The sequence below is a fragment of the Strongylocentrotus purpuratus genome, unplaced genomic scaffold, assembly GCF_000002235.5.
Source record: "Strongylocentrotus purpuratus isolate Spur 01 unplaced genomic scaffold, Spur_5.0 spur5_scaffold_3, whole genome shotgun sequence".
Classification (NCBI taxonomy): Eukaryota; Metazoa; Echinodermata; class Echinoidea; order Camarodonta; family Strongylocentrotidae; genus Strongylocentrotus; species Strongylocentrotus purpuratus.
Window position 1 is genome coordinate 39,169,040 of NW_022145609.1, and position 16,746 is coordinate 39,185,785.

At 40.0% G+C, this 16,746-nt stretch overlaps 2 protein-coding genes across 2 annotated transcripts; both read left to right on the top strand.

Annotated features, from left to right (window-relative positions):
- Positions 1–5,185: 5,185 nt before the first annotated feature.
- LOC105446120 lies at positions 5,186–15,899 on the top strand. Its single transcript, XM_030995979.1, has 2 exons — positions 5,186–5,295; positions 13,916–15,899. Exon 2 carries the CDS (start codon positions 13,936–13,938, stop codon positions 14,605–14,607), a length of 672 nt encoding a protein of 223 aa, XP_030851839.1. The 5' UTR covers positions 5,186–5,295; positions 13,916–13,935; the 3' UTR covers positions 14,608–15,899.
- On the top strand, positions 8,726–12,318 carry LOC105441684. The gene is made up of 2 exons (XM_011673056.2): positions 8,726–9,442; positions 9,946–12,318. The coding sequence occupies exons 1-2, from the start codon at positions 9,136–9,138 to the stop codon at positions 12,096–12,098; spliced, it is 2,460 nt and encodes an 819-aa protein (XP_011671358.2). The 5' UTR covers positions 8,726–9,135; the 3' UTR covers positions 12,099–12,318.
- Positions 15,900–16,746: the final 847 nt, after the last annotated feature.

The window sequence follows — 16,746 nt, forward strand, 5'->3', positions numbered from 1 at the left end:
TTGAGCCCAATAACGTTCGTTTCTATTCACAGATAACTGAACCGTTAAAAAAAGCTTTTCTAGGCAATTTGTTTCTGTAAATACGTATTACATTTTAAACATGGCATTTTCTAAAAATCATAACAATTTTAGAGATCATTGACCTAATTTATCTTAACCTGATGTCAACTTATAAATGTAAAAACATAGATGAAATAGTAATAGTATATTAGTAACAATAATTGTTGATTGATTAATGATCATTATGTATATAATCCTATCGGGTATATTACGTGGACATCATAAAGATCCTAACCCTAATCCTAAACTCTAACCATAACTTGTCTGTAGAATTCTTGTCCTCCTAATGACAATGTCTTCTTAATGACTCACTTTTCACTCCAAATGTCCGTCTAATGACGCCTTAAGTAATAGGCCTTCTATGGAACTTATTAACGTTAAGAGGACACGAAATAATAATTGTCCTCCTAATGAATTCATTCCAATGCCCTCACCTCCCTGGTCTAATGATGCCTTTAGTAAAATACATCTACATAAAATTGTTACTTATGACTCCTTTTCTAAAAGTCTAGAGTGAGAGATATGAAGAAAATGAGGTAATATCTCAACGTCATTTTCCTCGCAAAGGTGAAGCCACGGTCGTTATGATAAGAAACATTACTTTCTCCCCCCCCCCCCCATCTCTCTCTCTCTCTCTCTCTCTCTCTCCCTCCCTCTCTCTCTCTCTCTCTCTCTCTCTCTCCTCTCTCTCTCTCTCTCTCTCTCTCTGTTCGCCCCCCTCCCGGAACCCTGGCGATTTTTTTTTTTGTAAAGAAAAAGCAGGCGAAGAACCAAGTTTGGTAAGCTTTGTTTCACTTTCAGTGGGTCGCAACATGCATGGTGTATCACGATTCCTTTGTTTTGTGCTTGCCCCCTTGCCCATAAAGCAGTATTCGCCATTTATATGCCCAACTCGAACCGCGTTGGCCCAAATGGAAAGTTCGGTGGAAAGCGCTATATATTGTTATTCTTATTTTAACGGGGCACTATAGTGGGGGCCAGTGTGTACCCCCCCCCCCCCCACGTGACCCTTTCACGTCGCCCGCCCTCATTGATCTGCTCTATATTGGTTTGGGGAAAAACAACAACAAACTAACAAACATTTTCTGAAGACGGTAAACTAGGGACTAGGCATACCTCTTCTAAAGTAACCTCACCCAAATAGATTTACAACCTTGAAATAAGCTCACATAATAAGCGATGGCGTAGCGTATCCGCGGGGCCCTTGAATAATGAGGGCGGGGTTCCTATATAGTCTTACGATATTTATTTTAAGCAAGGAGGGTGATGGAGTTATTGCATTAGGGGTAGAGGAGAAAGAGAAAGAGAAGAGAAAGGTAAATTTCTCTTCTCATTGTTTTTTATGTTTTGATTGTTCATCTTCCCATCCGCGCCCCTCACCCCCCCCCCCCCCCTCCTCTCTCTCTCTCTCTCTCTCTCTCTCTCTCTCTCTCTCTCTCTCTCTGGCTCCCCTCTTTCCCTCTCTAATTGAGAGTGAAACAAAATATGATTAATACCCCAGTCATACCAAAGAAACCGACACCAGATCGATCAAACAATGACCCTATATACCCCAATGTTAGTCTGTTTGAAGTCGATGTGGAGTAGGTCTGGCGGTGGGACTGAGATATCAGATGGGCGTGGACCCGAAAACTGGTCACTCCCACTGCGACTGGGCAGATTATTTGAATACGGTGAATCGTGTGCATTGCTTTAATACCGTAGAATAAAAAAATGGCGCAAACTATACAACTCCACCTTTAAAACACCATTATCTATACTTGAAAAGAAGGAATTTGATGAACGTGACCGTCTGGTGACACTCATTAATGCCTCACCTTCAATCCATTAGAGTTTCTAAACAAAAATAAAGCTACCATCATCATGCTAAATTTCGAGCCTTTCTATAACAATCAACCACCAAACTGTAAATAATTCTCGCATTTTTGTTGCTTTTCAACTTTTAAATATTATGAGATTATTTCGCCCTTATATCTGACGGCGCCTCACAATCACCGACATAATTATTTTTTCGAAAAGTCATGACTACATATTGTGCACTCTTGCGACTTCTAATTGGATTTTTAAAAACATGTTTACTAATTTATTTTAGGCGGCAAAGCTCCAGATTTCTTCTGATTTTGAACTATTCAAGGCCCTGTTTATCCCAAAACTCACAGGTTTCCGCATTGTTGGCATTCCAGCCGACCCACCTTTTTATTTTGCTCTTGACGGAGGCTGTCAAAAAATGATAATGATGCCGGTAGTGAAAGGATGTTTTCATTTTTGTTACAAAAACGAGGAATGTGTAATATTTATGATCGTCATAGCTTGCCCTTTCTTTAAAACACTTTGAACAATAACTTGCGAGTGCCACTTTCGAAAATTGTGTCCGATTTGCCTCCTCTTTGTAATGACGGTCTGTTTGTTTAAAACAGTTATTGTTTGGAGGCTTACCTGTCAGGGGCATGCATATCACGGGTCTAGAAACGAAGGGGCACCGATGTCAGTTCATGATGAGGGTGGGGGGGGGGGCACCAGTACCTACTCGGTGTATGAAATGCAAGGGAACTATAGGCGAGAGAACAATAGGTTTTGACTGCTTTTCATGTTGCCTTTCCAACTTCCGATCTTCTGAACTCAACCGATACTGTTTCCAAATAATTGTTCATGTAGCAAAACTGAGCTGACTAACTATAAAGTATTACTCTCTAGCAGGCGCGTACACTCTTATTTCCACGGAGTCAAATTTCACTCTAAATGGCGTCAGCTGGGAGTCAACTCTATTCCTAGTTAAAGTGACACGGATTCCGAATCAATTTGACTCGGATCGTGTGGCATCAGCTGAGAATTGACTCAATTCAGAGTCAAGATGACTCCTTTTCCGTGTCACTTTAACTAGGAATAGAGTTGACTCCCAGCTGACGCCATTCAGAGTCAAATTTGACTCCGTGGAAATAAGAGTGTACGCAGGGGGTAGTTTGGGGGTTAACCCCCCCCCCCCCTTCGAGTTTTTTTTATGTGTATGTTTAATGTATGTTTTTTTGGAACCCCCCCCCCCCCTTTTGATTTTAAAACCACCCCTTGAAAAAAATCCTGCGTACGCCACTGCTCTCTAGCGCCCGTCTCTCGATCTGTTCACCCTCTTTTTATTACCGCGACTGGACTGCTTTGATGACCTGAAGAAACCATGTTCATAACAATGCATACACTGTCTCAGTCTCTCTTTCTCCACCCCTTTCCTTCTCTTTTGAACTCTCAGCTTTCTTTCTCCTCACCTTTTTCCTTTCCCCTCCTTATTATTCTACACCCACCTTTCACTTCATTGCCCCTACCCCCTCCTCCCCCCCTCTCTCTCTCTCTCTCTCTCTCTATATCCATCTCTCTCTTTCTATCCATCTCTCTCTTTCTATCTATCTCTCTCTATCACCCTCTTCCTATCTCTTTCCCTCTTCTCAATTATCTCTCTCTGCCTTTATCTCTCACTCCGTGTCTCTTTAATATTTCGTGTGTTGGCCTGATTATTGATTTTATTTGTAATTTTCGTTTTGCTTGTACTCTTTTTCTTTTGACATTCTATGTACAGTCATGTATATAACTATATTTGTTTGCATTATATTTCTTTTGATCTTTTGTAATTTGTTGTATACAATATTATTGTTAGCATTCCTTTATAATATATTGTATTATTCAAGTTGTATACATAAGAATCTGGATTTATATAGCGCTTAATTATACGGAATGAGCGCTTTACAGTTAGTGTTACCCCGTCATTGGATTCATTCACGCACAATGTGCACCACCTCCACTCCCTGGGGAGAACCACAGTGACGGCATATAGGCAATTATACTAACACAAATGCTTTCGTCATCCTACCGGGCCCCCATCACTCTCTTGGGTATTGAGTGTCGAATGGAGATTGATGCCTTGCCAAATTAAGGACATTAGTGGTGATTTAGTGCCGTGTCGATCGAGGATCGAACCCTCGACCTTTGAATTTCAAGTCAAGTGCTTGGCCACTCAACTACGACACTTCTACAGGAAATGAAGGGACTCCTTCAGCCTGTTCTGCTGGTCATTTAAAAAAATATATAAACCAATGAATAAATGAATAAATGAATAAATGAATAAATCTTGCCCAGACATCAACTCTCCAGATTTTGCGAGCAAGCGAAGCAAATAAAGAAAACGACAATTAACACTTTATTACAGTAGCAAATTCGTATACAGTATCCTTTTTAGGAAGTGGGGATCTTGGGCCCAACACCCTACCAATACCCAGTTGGACATACCTCACTACACATTGCATTATCACTTTTTTATCAAAATCCTAACCAATATTGACTGCCCGGTAAGACCAATTCGGTTATGGTATAATAGGGCCTGGGGATTCGTTCCATTAAGAACAATTTATAGCTTCTTGCAATAAACAATGAATACATTATTTCCGTTATTCTGGAGAAGGGATGGCGTATCCACGAAGAAAAAGGGCTAGTCTACTATAACTGTATCGATCCTATAGAAAACCATTACATTCTCCAAATTGGTATTTACTTCAATGGATGGGCAGACACGGGTGGGGGGGGGGGGGGAGGTGGCATATAAGTATAGGCCTACTGTTGATTTACTGAAGGGAAATTAATTCTACTCAGTTGGGGGTAGGACTTTTTGAATCAGGGACCCTCATGGTTGAATGTTATATGACAAAGCTGCCTGCTGCATCCATACAAAGCATGTTGTATTGGTTTATTTTCTTCCGTGACGCCGGCCCGACTTTAGCCTTTTACTACTTTTGCACATTCCTATGTCCCTTTTGCCCCATTTTTAAAGCCCCCCCCCCCCCCCCCCCGCTCAGTGAGGAAATGTATTAACGATTAACCCTCAGTCTCCTCATCTAAATTCAAAAGAGAAGTGGCCCGGGGGGGGGGGGGGTCATACCCTTCTTGCTCTCAGAAAAAATCCGTACAAAACGGAAGAAGAAGAGAGAGAGAAGAAAAAGCTTGAAGAAGAAAAATAATAAGAAGAAAAAGCAGAAGAAGAGTAGCAACAAAATAACAACAACTGAAGAGGAACAAGGAAGAGGAGACTGTTGATTATACTCGACTGCAGATGGCGTTCTGTCTATTCTGCTTCACTAGTGTGCGGTGAATCATCACGTAATGTTTCTGGAATTGAATTTATGAATGAAGACAACTAGACAAGCGCTGGCAACATTTACGGAGCCTGAACGGGTCGAGTGCGAGTACATTAAGCAGGTAACCGATCAAATAATTTGATTAAGAGTAGTTAGAGTACACATATTTTGGTTTTAAAGTGCAAATACACGTCCGATTCGTCCGAGCCGCACAGCGGAACAGTTCAACCCCTACCCGCCGGCCTGGGTTGATCTGAGCTGATGGGTACGGGTGGTGGGTTGGACTGTCTTGAAATGTGCGTTGAACCAAAAACTTGGCAATTGGCCTTAGGAATAGGAGTTAGGCGTGCTAATAGGGCTAGGCTAGGCTATTTCACTCTCGATTCAATAGTCTTTGTAGCTAATAGGAATCCCAAAACTGTAAAACTGGATATAGATCTAGACCTAGATCTATTGCAAGCTAGGGCCTAGACCGAAAGCTTCAGTCTCTATAATCGTCGGTTGTTCCACTGAGACTACGTCTGGCTCCACTAGACCTCCGGTTATAGAGACTGAACGACTGCCTATGCCAGCCTGTGTTGAACTTATTCCGCTAGATTTTAGCCGCTAGGCCCCTCCCACAAACTTGCCACGGCCGTATTGTTATGCCCCCAAAATCCCCCAAAATGTCATTTTACCTCGTTCATTTCCAATTTTAAATTAGGCCTAGGCTATAATACATCGGTTCCACTTACTAACTTGATTGATATAATCCGTTTAATGGTCCCTTTTAAGGAAATTATCGGTCAAAATCGACATCCATGTTGAAAATCTTGCAAGCCGTGTTAAACTCTCGCTGCCGTCTTCTTCTTCTTCTTGATTTGTTTTTGTTTGGCAATCAGTCACAGTTGACTATTTTTGCCACACACTATTTTATGAATTATTTATATATATACATATATGTACAATTTCATGTCATAAATGACTATTTTTAGGATTCTTTCTCTTTCCATCCTCTTTCCTTCCTCTTTTTTTCTTTTTAGACTCTATAACTTTTTTTTAGAGAGAAAATTCAATAAATTAATAATTTTGGAAAGAGACGACGGCCTAGCAAGTTGTGAATGAAAAACGCCTATAAACTAAAACTAAACGTACGTACTTGTGTTTACGCGCACGTGCGCGTTCAAATATCACCTCACGTATGCACATGTGTACTTCGCACTTACCCCCACCCTTTTTAAAATGCCATCTTACCAGTCTTTGAGGTATATTTCGCAGACTTTCGGTTTTAACCTAGGTCACTCCGGCATAGGTGAGGGGGTGCCAGCTAGCATGTGATGTTGGAGGTGATCACCGAATTGTTAGAAAAAGTAAATGGTCAAATTAGTTACAAGTATTGTGGGCTTTATTGGTGCAAGAAAAAGGAAAAGAGAAGATTTAAAAAAAAAATTAAAATAAAAAAATTTAAAAAAAATAATAAAAAAACCTCAACAACAATTTAATTGTTTTGATACAGCCGCTTTGTTCTTAAAACGAAGCGAACTATTGCTTTTTGTTTAACTATTTCTGAAAGTTTAAGTAGTGTCATGATTTCCTGTGGATGTGATAAATCAGTTTCTACGAGTAACATAGCTCTTTCTATTATGTACTTTGGGCATTCAGTGAGAAAGTGGTTTACAGTTTCAGTACGTCCTATGCAGTTATTGCAATGGCCTGTCGAGTGTATATTCAATCTGAAGAGATCTAAGTTCAAACCTATCACTCCTATTCTTAATCTATGGAGAATACTTTCTTCAAATCTGTTCAACTTACATTCATATGGTTGATTTACTGTAGGCAGTATATGTCTAAGAGATCTATCAGAATTATTCCATCTGTCTTGCCAGAGTTTTATATACTTGCTGGTAATAATACTCTTTATTTCAGAAAAGGATAATTTATTACAAATTTCAATGTTATTTTGTAAAGCAGATTTTGCATAAAAATCTGCCATTTCATTTCCGTGTACACCACAATGGCTAGGAATCCATTCTAAGTGTATGTGTTTTCCTTGATACGATAATTTTGTACTTAATGTAATAATTTCAGTTACAAATGTAATATCTTTTTCATCCTTTATGGCGAGCAGGGCGCTTACGGAATCACAAAAAATAACAATGCCAACATACACATTAATGTTCTCTAGCCAATTAAGCGCAAGGACAATTGCAGCCAATTCGGCTCTGAAAGATGAGGTGTGATCCGCCAATCGTTTGGCTTGTTGAAAGGAGAATGCTGGTACATAAAAAGAAGCAGAACTTATTCCAAAACTTGGAACCTTTGACCCATCTGTATAGATGTGTAGTTGTATTGGCCATTTGGTACTGATCAATTCTAAACTGCGTTGACGTAAATAAGATGGGTTTTCAACTTTTCATGTTTGTTCACTATTTCGCTTAATTCTATCGACACTTTTGGAGCATTAATTTTCCAAGGGGGGAAACTAGGTATAGTGTAAGGTTCGATAGTACAATGTTTCATTAGTTCTGTTCTGCATCCAAATGGCTTGTTATTCTTTTGGAGCTTCAAAAGTTCCATTTGCCAGCTGGGCTTAACGTTTAATATGACAGGGTGATCTCGATGCATTTCAATCTTTTGTCTGAATCTGTCCGCCAGCATCTCGATGCATTTCAATCTTTTGTCTGAATCTGTCCGCCAGCATCTGTCTTCTTAAGTCTAAGGGCATTTCACCTAGTTCAACTTGTAGTGAATCTAATGATGTAAGAGGAAGAGCTCCCGCACAAATTCTCAAGGCTTGATATTGAATGGAGTCAAGTGATTTCTTTATACTTTGAGCCGCACTGTCATAGGCGTCAATCTCATCCCTTTTAGTCTACGCCGAAGGCAAAATGATTATGAAGGAAAAACTGTGATAACGCCATTACGAACGTGTAGATGGCGCACAGTTTTTCCTTCATAATCATTTTGCCTTCGGCGTAGACTAGAAGGGATGAGATTGACGGCAGCGAGAGTTTAACACGGCTTGCAAGATTTTCAACATGGATGTCGATTTTGACCGATAATTTCCTTAAAAGGGACCATTAAACGGATTATATCAATCAAGTTAGTAAGTGGAACCGATGTATTATAGCCTAGGCCTAATTTAAAATTGGAAATGAACGAGGTAAAATGACATTTTGGGGGATTTTGGGGGCATAACAATACGGCCGTGGCAAGTTTGTGGGAGGGGCCTAGCGGCTAAAATCTAGCGGAATAAGTTCAACACAGGCTGGCATAGGCAGTCGTTCAGTCTCTATAACCGGAGGTCTAGTGGAGCCAGACGTAGTCTCAGTGGAACAACCGACGATTATAGAGACTGAAGCTTTCGGTCTAGCTAGGGCCTACAAATGCAAAGCTTCTGATATATTTCAGAAGAAATTAATTTGCATCCTTTTTACTGTCTAGAAGAACCTCATGATCCTAGCCTGGCCTAGGCTAGACACATCTACAGTGTAGTCATAGACTATGGCTATGAAATTTGTTTGATCTCTAGAGCTATGGTCCAATAAAATATGCTTCTCCTCCTTCTTCGGTATAACTCAGGGATGTGAGAGTTCCGCGTTTCCGCGAATTTCCGCGTTTTTAGATCGCCCCGTCGCGTTTTTATTTTCTCCATTGAAAAAATCCGCGTTTTGCCCCAAGACAACTTATTACTTTAAGGGTCTGCGAATGCGAGACTAATACAAAAGCAAAAGCGCGCGCGCGCGCCTGCTTCAAAGATAGTACAGCGCCTGCATCGAGTATTGCTAGCTCAGCGCGCCGCGTGCGCCGGGCGTACCGTGCATTTCGATCGCTATACTATCTACGGTACGGTGTTTGCATTGATTCACATGTCTTCGTGCAGTGTGCTATTGATTTTTGTTACGATATTTCAATCAGAATCGGCGTTCTCTTTTGGAAATATGTATTACTTTCAAAGAAAATCTGTGAAATATGAGACAACATGGCAACTCGAGATCGGAATTTTATTGAGCGAGGAACGAAATTGGACTCGGAATCATTGGAGGAAGATAAGCGGGATCCACTGGTTAAAAATCCATGGAAATGGTCTTGGATGGACTTCACGCACAAAGATCAAAAACTTTCTCACTCTTTCCGTCTTGTAAAAAAAGCTGGCTACGCCGTGTGCGTAGTGTGTGATAAGGAGTGCAAATATGGTTCTCGTGGACGAGTTTCATTGACTGATCATTTGGACTCTGTTGCACACCAAAAAGTTTTGAAACTGAGAGCAGCAAATACTTTACTTCCAGGTGAGTTTACAATTGTATTTTAGAAATTAGAATCGCGGACCCCTCAAAATCCTTTAACTGATCAAATTGTTTTCTTGTGTGTGTGTGTGTTTTTTGTTGTTGTTTGTTTGTGCTGTAGGCCTATGCATTTTTATAATTATACTGGAAAGTTTTATTAATAAGACTGGTACATTCAAGTTACATGTGTCAAATCATGTCATTTGAATGGCATCAGTGATTTTGCTGGCCAGTGCCTAGGGGGGTGTTATGCTGCCCAAATTTTCATGTGATGGGTGTGTGTGTGTGTGTGTGGGCAGGAATTTGATTTGTTCATTTCTACATATAAATGTTGGCATATATTGTCATGCATTATTTCGTACAGAACATACTTATTTTCAAAGAATTTGGGGTGAGTACAGTGATACTTGGGCAGGTGCATGTATATGAATGTAACCTTGTTCATGAGTTTGCCTTTTTTGTATTTATTCATTTATTTATATATTTTTTTTTTGTTTGTCTTGTAGGTCAAAAACAACCAATGACTACTACATCAACATATGGAATTCACCCCATGTTCAAAAAACAATTGGATAAGCATGAACAACAGTTGAAAGGTGGACTCTCTGAGCCAAATGTGTCATTGCCCGACAGACAGGCATATGCAGAAGCAACCATACTTGCGTTTACAGCTGAACATTCCCTGCCATTTTCAATCGTGAATGATCTTATTCATCTTAACCAAGAACTTGCCAAAGATAAACAAGTGCTCGAAAATTTATCAATGGACAGAACTACAGCTTCGTATAAGATGACCCATGGATTATCAAAAACATTTCATGAAGAACTCATTGAGGATTTGAAATCCTCTCACTTCTCACTGAATATTGATGAATGCACAAGTGAGACAAATCAACGCGTTGTAACTGTCCTAGTCAGTTATTTTTCAGAGAAGGAGAACAAAGTAGTCACAAAACATCTGTCATCTTTTAAAGTAGTGACCGTAAACAGCGAGACTCTGTACAATCATTTAGTAGCTCTATTTGATAAGTATTCCCTTAAATGGGAGAACTTGGTTTCTATTTTGATGGACTCTTGTGCCGTCATGCGCGGTTCAAAAAGTGGACTTGAAACACGCATTAGAAGTAAGAAAGCTCCTCAGTTGCTTGACATAGATGGAGACTCATGCCACCACGCACATAATGCTGCAAAAGCCTTCTGCCATGGATTTGATAACTACATCGAGGGACTTCTCAATGACATCTATACTGATTTCAAGTGGTCCAGTGACCAAAAAGAGGTCTTGCGTTTCATCTGTGATGCACTGGGCATCAAAGCAACAATTCCAGAGCGATATGTGCCCCATAGGTGGCTTTCTGTATACGATGTTTGTGTAGATACATCTCGATTGCTAGATGCTCTGATACTTTTTTACTATCCCTTTTTGTCTGGATCAGACAGTTCAACTTATCTCCCAGTTGTTGATAGCATGTATCAAAAACATTCAATCAGTGAATCAGTAAAGAAGGAAATCTGTAAACATCAGTCTAAAATGTCAAATAAGACAAAAACAATGACCCAGGCTGGAAAAGACCGTAAGAAGAGGATTGTGAAGAAGCTGTTCCATACCCCGAGTAAAACCAAAGTACTTCTCCACATTTACACCTCCATTCTTCCTATGCTCAAGAAGTATGTCCTGTATTTTCAGTCTGTGACACCACTTGTCCACAAACTCAATGACAAACAGCAGGATTTACTGAAGGACTTTCTTGTATGTTTCATTAAACCTGAAATCTTGAACACACAAGCCTTGCATAAAGTAAATGTGAGTGAGGAGAACATACTACCTGACAATGCGGTGTTCCTCGTCAGGTACATCAAGGAGAATTTACAGGGACCTGCTGCAAGTGAACTAGTGAACAAGCTAAAGACTGCATATCTGAAATGTGGTCAAACCTTACAGAGAAAGATGCCAGTGAACAACAAACTGCTGAGGTGTGCTTCAGCTATTGATCCAGCATGTAGAGGCCACACAATCACACTCCAGCGCTTACTCCAGCTACCACAATTAGTGGCATTTGCTCTGAAAGATGTGCAAACTCATGAATATGAGAAGGAAGCAAGGCAGTATAATACAGACAAAGAAATTGTTAATACAGAAGAGAGAATAGACATATTCTGGAGTTCATTACGAGAGAAATATCCAGTTATGACAAGAGTGGCACTGGCACTGGTTAGTTGCTTTCATGGACCACAGGTGGAGTCATCTTTCAGTATAATGGGGAATGTTCTAAACACTGAAAGGCCCAACTTGCACATTGAAACATTTTCATCCATACAAACAGTGAAGTATGAGTTAACAGCAAGTGGAAAATCAGGAATCAGATATTTCAGAAGAAAAAATTACCTGAAAGATCAGGTAAATCCCAAACTCTGCAAGAATATGAGATCAGCATACAAGTCATATGTACAGGAAAAGGAACACAAGTCTGGAATGTCACAAACTGTACCCAGAAAGTCTGCTTGTCCTTCAAAGAAACAAACTAAGGAGAAAGCAATTGAAGATGCTGACAAGGCACGGGTGGAGCACACACATAAACTGATGAAGAAAGTGGAGAAAAGGAAATCTGAAATGCATGAACTACCTTCTAGTAGCAAAAAAGTACTGAAAAAAAAATGACTGGAGTAAAGAACTAGCAAATGAGAAATACTTAGAGCATCAAATACTTAACTTTAGGTACGTTAATCATTTTTTATTGTAGACCATAATAGAAGATGTTTCTGGATTTGGTATCATATGGAATGGTGAAGAAATTTAGTAAATGATGCTCTATGTACTCTATTATGTATATTGTAAATAATATGGAAAATTAAATGTTTAAAACATTGTAAAATTATAATCTTACCCCTATGAAATAGTGTTTTCTCTACATTTTAAAATGCAAAAACCTCTGGTTTCGGGGGGCTTTGCCCCCTCGACCCCCATTAGGGGCTTTGTTCCTGGACCCCCAGCCATTGGGTATGAGTCTGCTCGCTACGCTTTGCAAATCTCCTCTTTTTTTAGTTTGCTGCACTCACATCCCTGATAACTAAGTAGGTCTACAGACCACCATCGGGTGCATTCTCGTATTCACCTATTCACCTTTCACCTGTATTCACATGGATTAACACCCAGCAACATATCGTCCTATCTCCAGCTCCCAAACTCAAGTAGATGCAGGTATAAAACAAGGCAAAGGGGAACTTATAAATACCATGTCATTAGTTCCAACAAAGACTGCTACCGGCATTCCCTGTACCCCAAGACCATCCCTGAATGGAATCATCTAGATGAGGAAACCAGAAGCTCACCCGATGTGAAAGCTTTTAAACTCAAATTGGACTCACTAGACATTATAAACCTTGTAGCCGAAGCACACTTCAATATTTAGGCGTGTTTCGTTTTGACCCTAACCCAACGTACGCGACAACCAGATGCTGGTGATTGTACGTCACAGACAGATGCAGATACAGACCTGTCTTTTTGGGCTCCTTAGTAAGACAATGTCTTGTAATGCCCTCCCATAGTTCATCAGTACACCACTGCAAAGAGTTCGTTCCTTAATACAATAGATCCATTGCTGGATCTGTGGGAAGACTCAACAGGATTATCACCTGCTGGGCCTATAACTAAACTTGTCGAGCTGTGTTGAAAGATAGGCATCCACCTCTGATTTAAATCTGTCTATGGTTGGTGCATTCATTGCTGACATCGGTAGTTTGTTCCAGGTGTTGACCACACGGTGTGTGAAACTATACTTGCGGATGTTGAGATGTGCACGCTCCTTGTGGATCCTCATGTTGTGGCCTCGTAAATTGATTTCCAGCTCCTTCATTGTAAACAAATTGTTTATCTTGATATCGTTGAGGCCATGCATGATCTTGTAGACTTGAATCATGTCACCACGGAGGCGTCTGTACGAGAGGGTAGGTTGGTTGAGCCGTTGAAGACTGGTTTCATATGGTAAGTCTTTCAGTGCTGGAATCATCTTGGTGGCACGCCTCTGGACTTTTTCGATTGTAGTTCTATCCCTCTCTAGTAATGGGCTCCACACACATCTGGCGTACTCTAGATGGGGACGCACCAATGTCTTGTATAGTGGCTTGAAGATCTCTTCATCTTTATGATCTAATGTTCTTTTGATAACTCCAACGATCCTGTTGGCCTTGTTAGCTGTTACACTCACATGTTTACTGAATTTTAAGGATGGATCAAAAGTTACACCAAGGTCCTTCTCATCTTCACGAACTTCAAGGTCTTTTCTTATACCTCCTCCTTCCATATTGTATGTTGTCTTTTCTACCTGTGTACCATAATGCATTATACCACACTTGTCTACGTTGAATCTCAGTTGCCATCTTTCAGACCATTTACTAGGCCTACAAGCTGTGCAGTACGTGATTATTATAATGTCTCAATAAAAGGCTTTTCAATTTCATTTACTTTCCTTTTCGCAGGTAGATCTACAACATTTGGAATGGATCACTGTTACGCCTCATACTCTAGCAGGACACAAGGCAGTTCCACAGATGACCTGGAAATAAGAAATGTCAAGGATACAACTGTGAATGTCAATAAGACTTTGTCACACTGTGTGCAGAAGAATGTGGTTGTAATTGCTGGCCAGAAAGTAAAAGATAATCAACACATGGAAACGAATGTTGACTCTGATCATTTAGCAGGTGTCAGGCGAGTGAACACAGATTCAATGAGTGGGCCAGCACAGAGACAGCGGACAGAGAAAGAGAAGATGGTCCTCCTTCAAAAACAGCTCCTAGAAATCCAAAGGAAACAAACACAATGTCTTCTCAAACTCAAACAGGAAAGTAAGAAAGTCCAAAAGCTGGAAAGAGACGCCCAAAAGAGCAATATCGACCGGGAGAACCTGAGTTTGACAAAAGAGCAGGTCGTTGCCGGAGCGAAGCGATTCATGACAGAACCAGTGGTGTCTTTCTTTGCCGATCAGATGGATTACCAAGAGACAGAAGGTGAGGTGAAGAGTAGAAGATGGAGTTTGGAAACAAGACGGTTTGCCCTGGAAATGTATTTTCTGAGTGCTCCCGCATATCAGTTCCTGGAAAATGTGTTCCATCTTCCGGATACCTCAGAGATAAAGACTTGGGCAGAAAAGGGAATGGATTGTGTTTGAGAAGTCCTGGATGTGTACCTGGTGCTCACAGTGCTTCCCACGTATGCTTCCTACATCTCTGAAGACCTCTTCTTCAACATAAGGCCTAAAGAAAAAGATGTATTGCCCTTTAAGTGCCAAAACATGGGTCTGTCGGTCGGAAACCTTTTTTATTTTCATATATATTCTCCCTCTTTTGGCATATATTTCTCAGGTTTAAAAAAAAAAAACTTTTTTAAAAAGCCGACCGTAGATTTCAAGATTTTTGGGTTGGTCACAAAGGGCAATACAACATCTTTTTTTTGTGGCTAACTGACCTCTCAGAAATGCAGTTGTGGGTTGAGGAGGGAATGGACAGTGATTGACAAGTCCTGGGTCTGTATCATTTGAGTGCACCAGCATATTTATAAGTTCCTAGAAGATAGAGGTCTTTCTCTTAGCCGATATTGTAGAAATTCTGTCCTGGGTTCAGAATGGAGTAGATTGTGATTTAAAAGTGCACCTGATATCTTGGAGATGCAGACTTTGACATAAATTGGACGCAGTATGTATTGGTGGCGGGTCATAAATTGGATGCATATTGGACACATGCACAATACATGGACATGCTAACTTCATCAGCACTGATCCATCATGTGAGCTTGAAAATAAAATAGTTTTCATTTCTCTTGGGGGAAAGGGGGGGGGGGGTGATATCTTGCCATAAGGCTCTCTTTACTATCGCTAAAAATAAGTTCTACAGGTCACATCCTTTCAGTTTGCAGAGCTTTGGAATATTGTACTAAAATTGCCAGAATGTATATAAAATTGTGATACTGTTGAAAACTTCAAAACACGTCTGAAACGACTTATGGAAGAATGCGGAGCATCTCTCTCTTCTCTATTCTTTTCTTTTTCTCTTTTCTTTTCTTCCTTCTCTCCATTACATCACATACATGTAGGGACATGTTTGTGATACCCGGTATGCGCTATATACATGTACGTATGGCTCATTGTTGTTATCATTATTACGTTGTATAGACGAGAAAGCTCTGAATTGTACAGTTATTAAATTGTGTCCAATTGGTCACCTTCAAAGAAATTGTATATAATAAGAATATAAGATGTATAAGCTATACACACTTGCACAAAAAATTAGTTTCCATGCAGTTGATATTTTCAGTATTATTAATTTTCTTGGGTGGTATTCTGAAAAACTTATTTTTCAAGATAGTAAGAAGTATGTTGTCAAAAATATGAATTAGGGCAAGTCATTTGTTAATAATAATAATAATATTGGATATTTATATAGACACATATCCACCCTGCAGGGTGCTCAAAGCGCTCCAATATTACCCCGGATCTGCTAGGCTACCGATGTCGGTGGTCACAGCATTCAAGGAATTACTTCCTACCGGTCCCCATTTACTTCACCTGGGTGGATAGGAGTGCGGCAGATGTAGATCAATATCTTGCCCAAGGACATGCCCCCCCCTGCCATAGCTATGCAACTTACTGTTCAAGTATACTCAAGATCATTGGCAGACAATTTGCATGAGAGAGATTCTTCAGCTTCAGAGCTGTTCTCGTGTGGCATAAGCCATGGTTAGCAGAATAACATACACAACAAATTTGATGATTATTACTTCAATTTTTTTATTGAAACCAGTGACAACATTGTGCAATACAGTGTACTCTGTTGAATAAATCCATCTGGGGGTGTGAGATCCTAAGTTGGACTTAAAAATTATGGAAAGCCGTTAGCATCTATGAGAATATTTTGTTAAAGTTATTTTAAAAGGCATAAAATGTTGATTCAAATCTTTCATATTTTCTATTATCGAGGAGATTTCTTGTTCTTGATGTGGAATTTATAAAAAGTCTAAAATACTTGAAATTTCACTTTTGAAATTTATTTTCAGGCTACAAATGGCTCTCCATAATTTTAAAGTCCAACTTAGAGTTAAGTTCGACCTAGGATCTTTGTGTAACACTCCCCTGATATTGTAAGCACCTTTAGTGGAAGTCACAATGATAATGATGTTCATGGTTCACAGCCTTTTGGTCATTGAGGTTACAGTAATTCGTTTTCAAATAGTTTAAATTACAATGGAGAACACAATCAAACATTCGTAATTAGTCCAAGAAACCAACGTCCCAGACCGACGGCTCACACCCTGA

Excerpts from the sequence above, each read along its gene's own strand:
- LOC105441684 (XM_011673056.2), top strand. The coding sequence starts at position 9,136 with ATGGCAACTCGAGATCGGAATTTTATTGAGCGAGGAACGAAATTGGAC. Across the intron at positions 9,443-9,945 it reads AGCAAATACTTTACTTCCAG|GTCAAAAACAACCAATGACT; the intron begins GTGAGTTTACAA and ends TTTGTCTTGTAG.
- LOC105446120 (XM_030995979.1), top strand. The coding sequence starts at position 13,936 with ATGGATCACTGTTACGCCTCATACTCTAGCAGGACACAAGGCAGTTCC.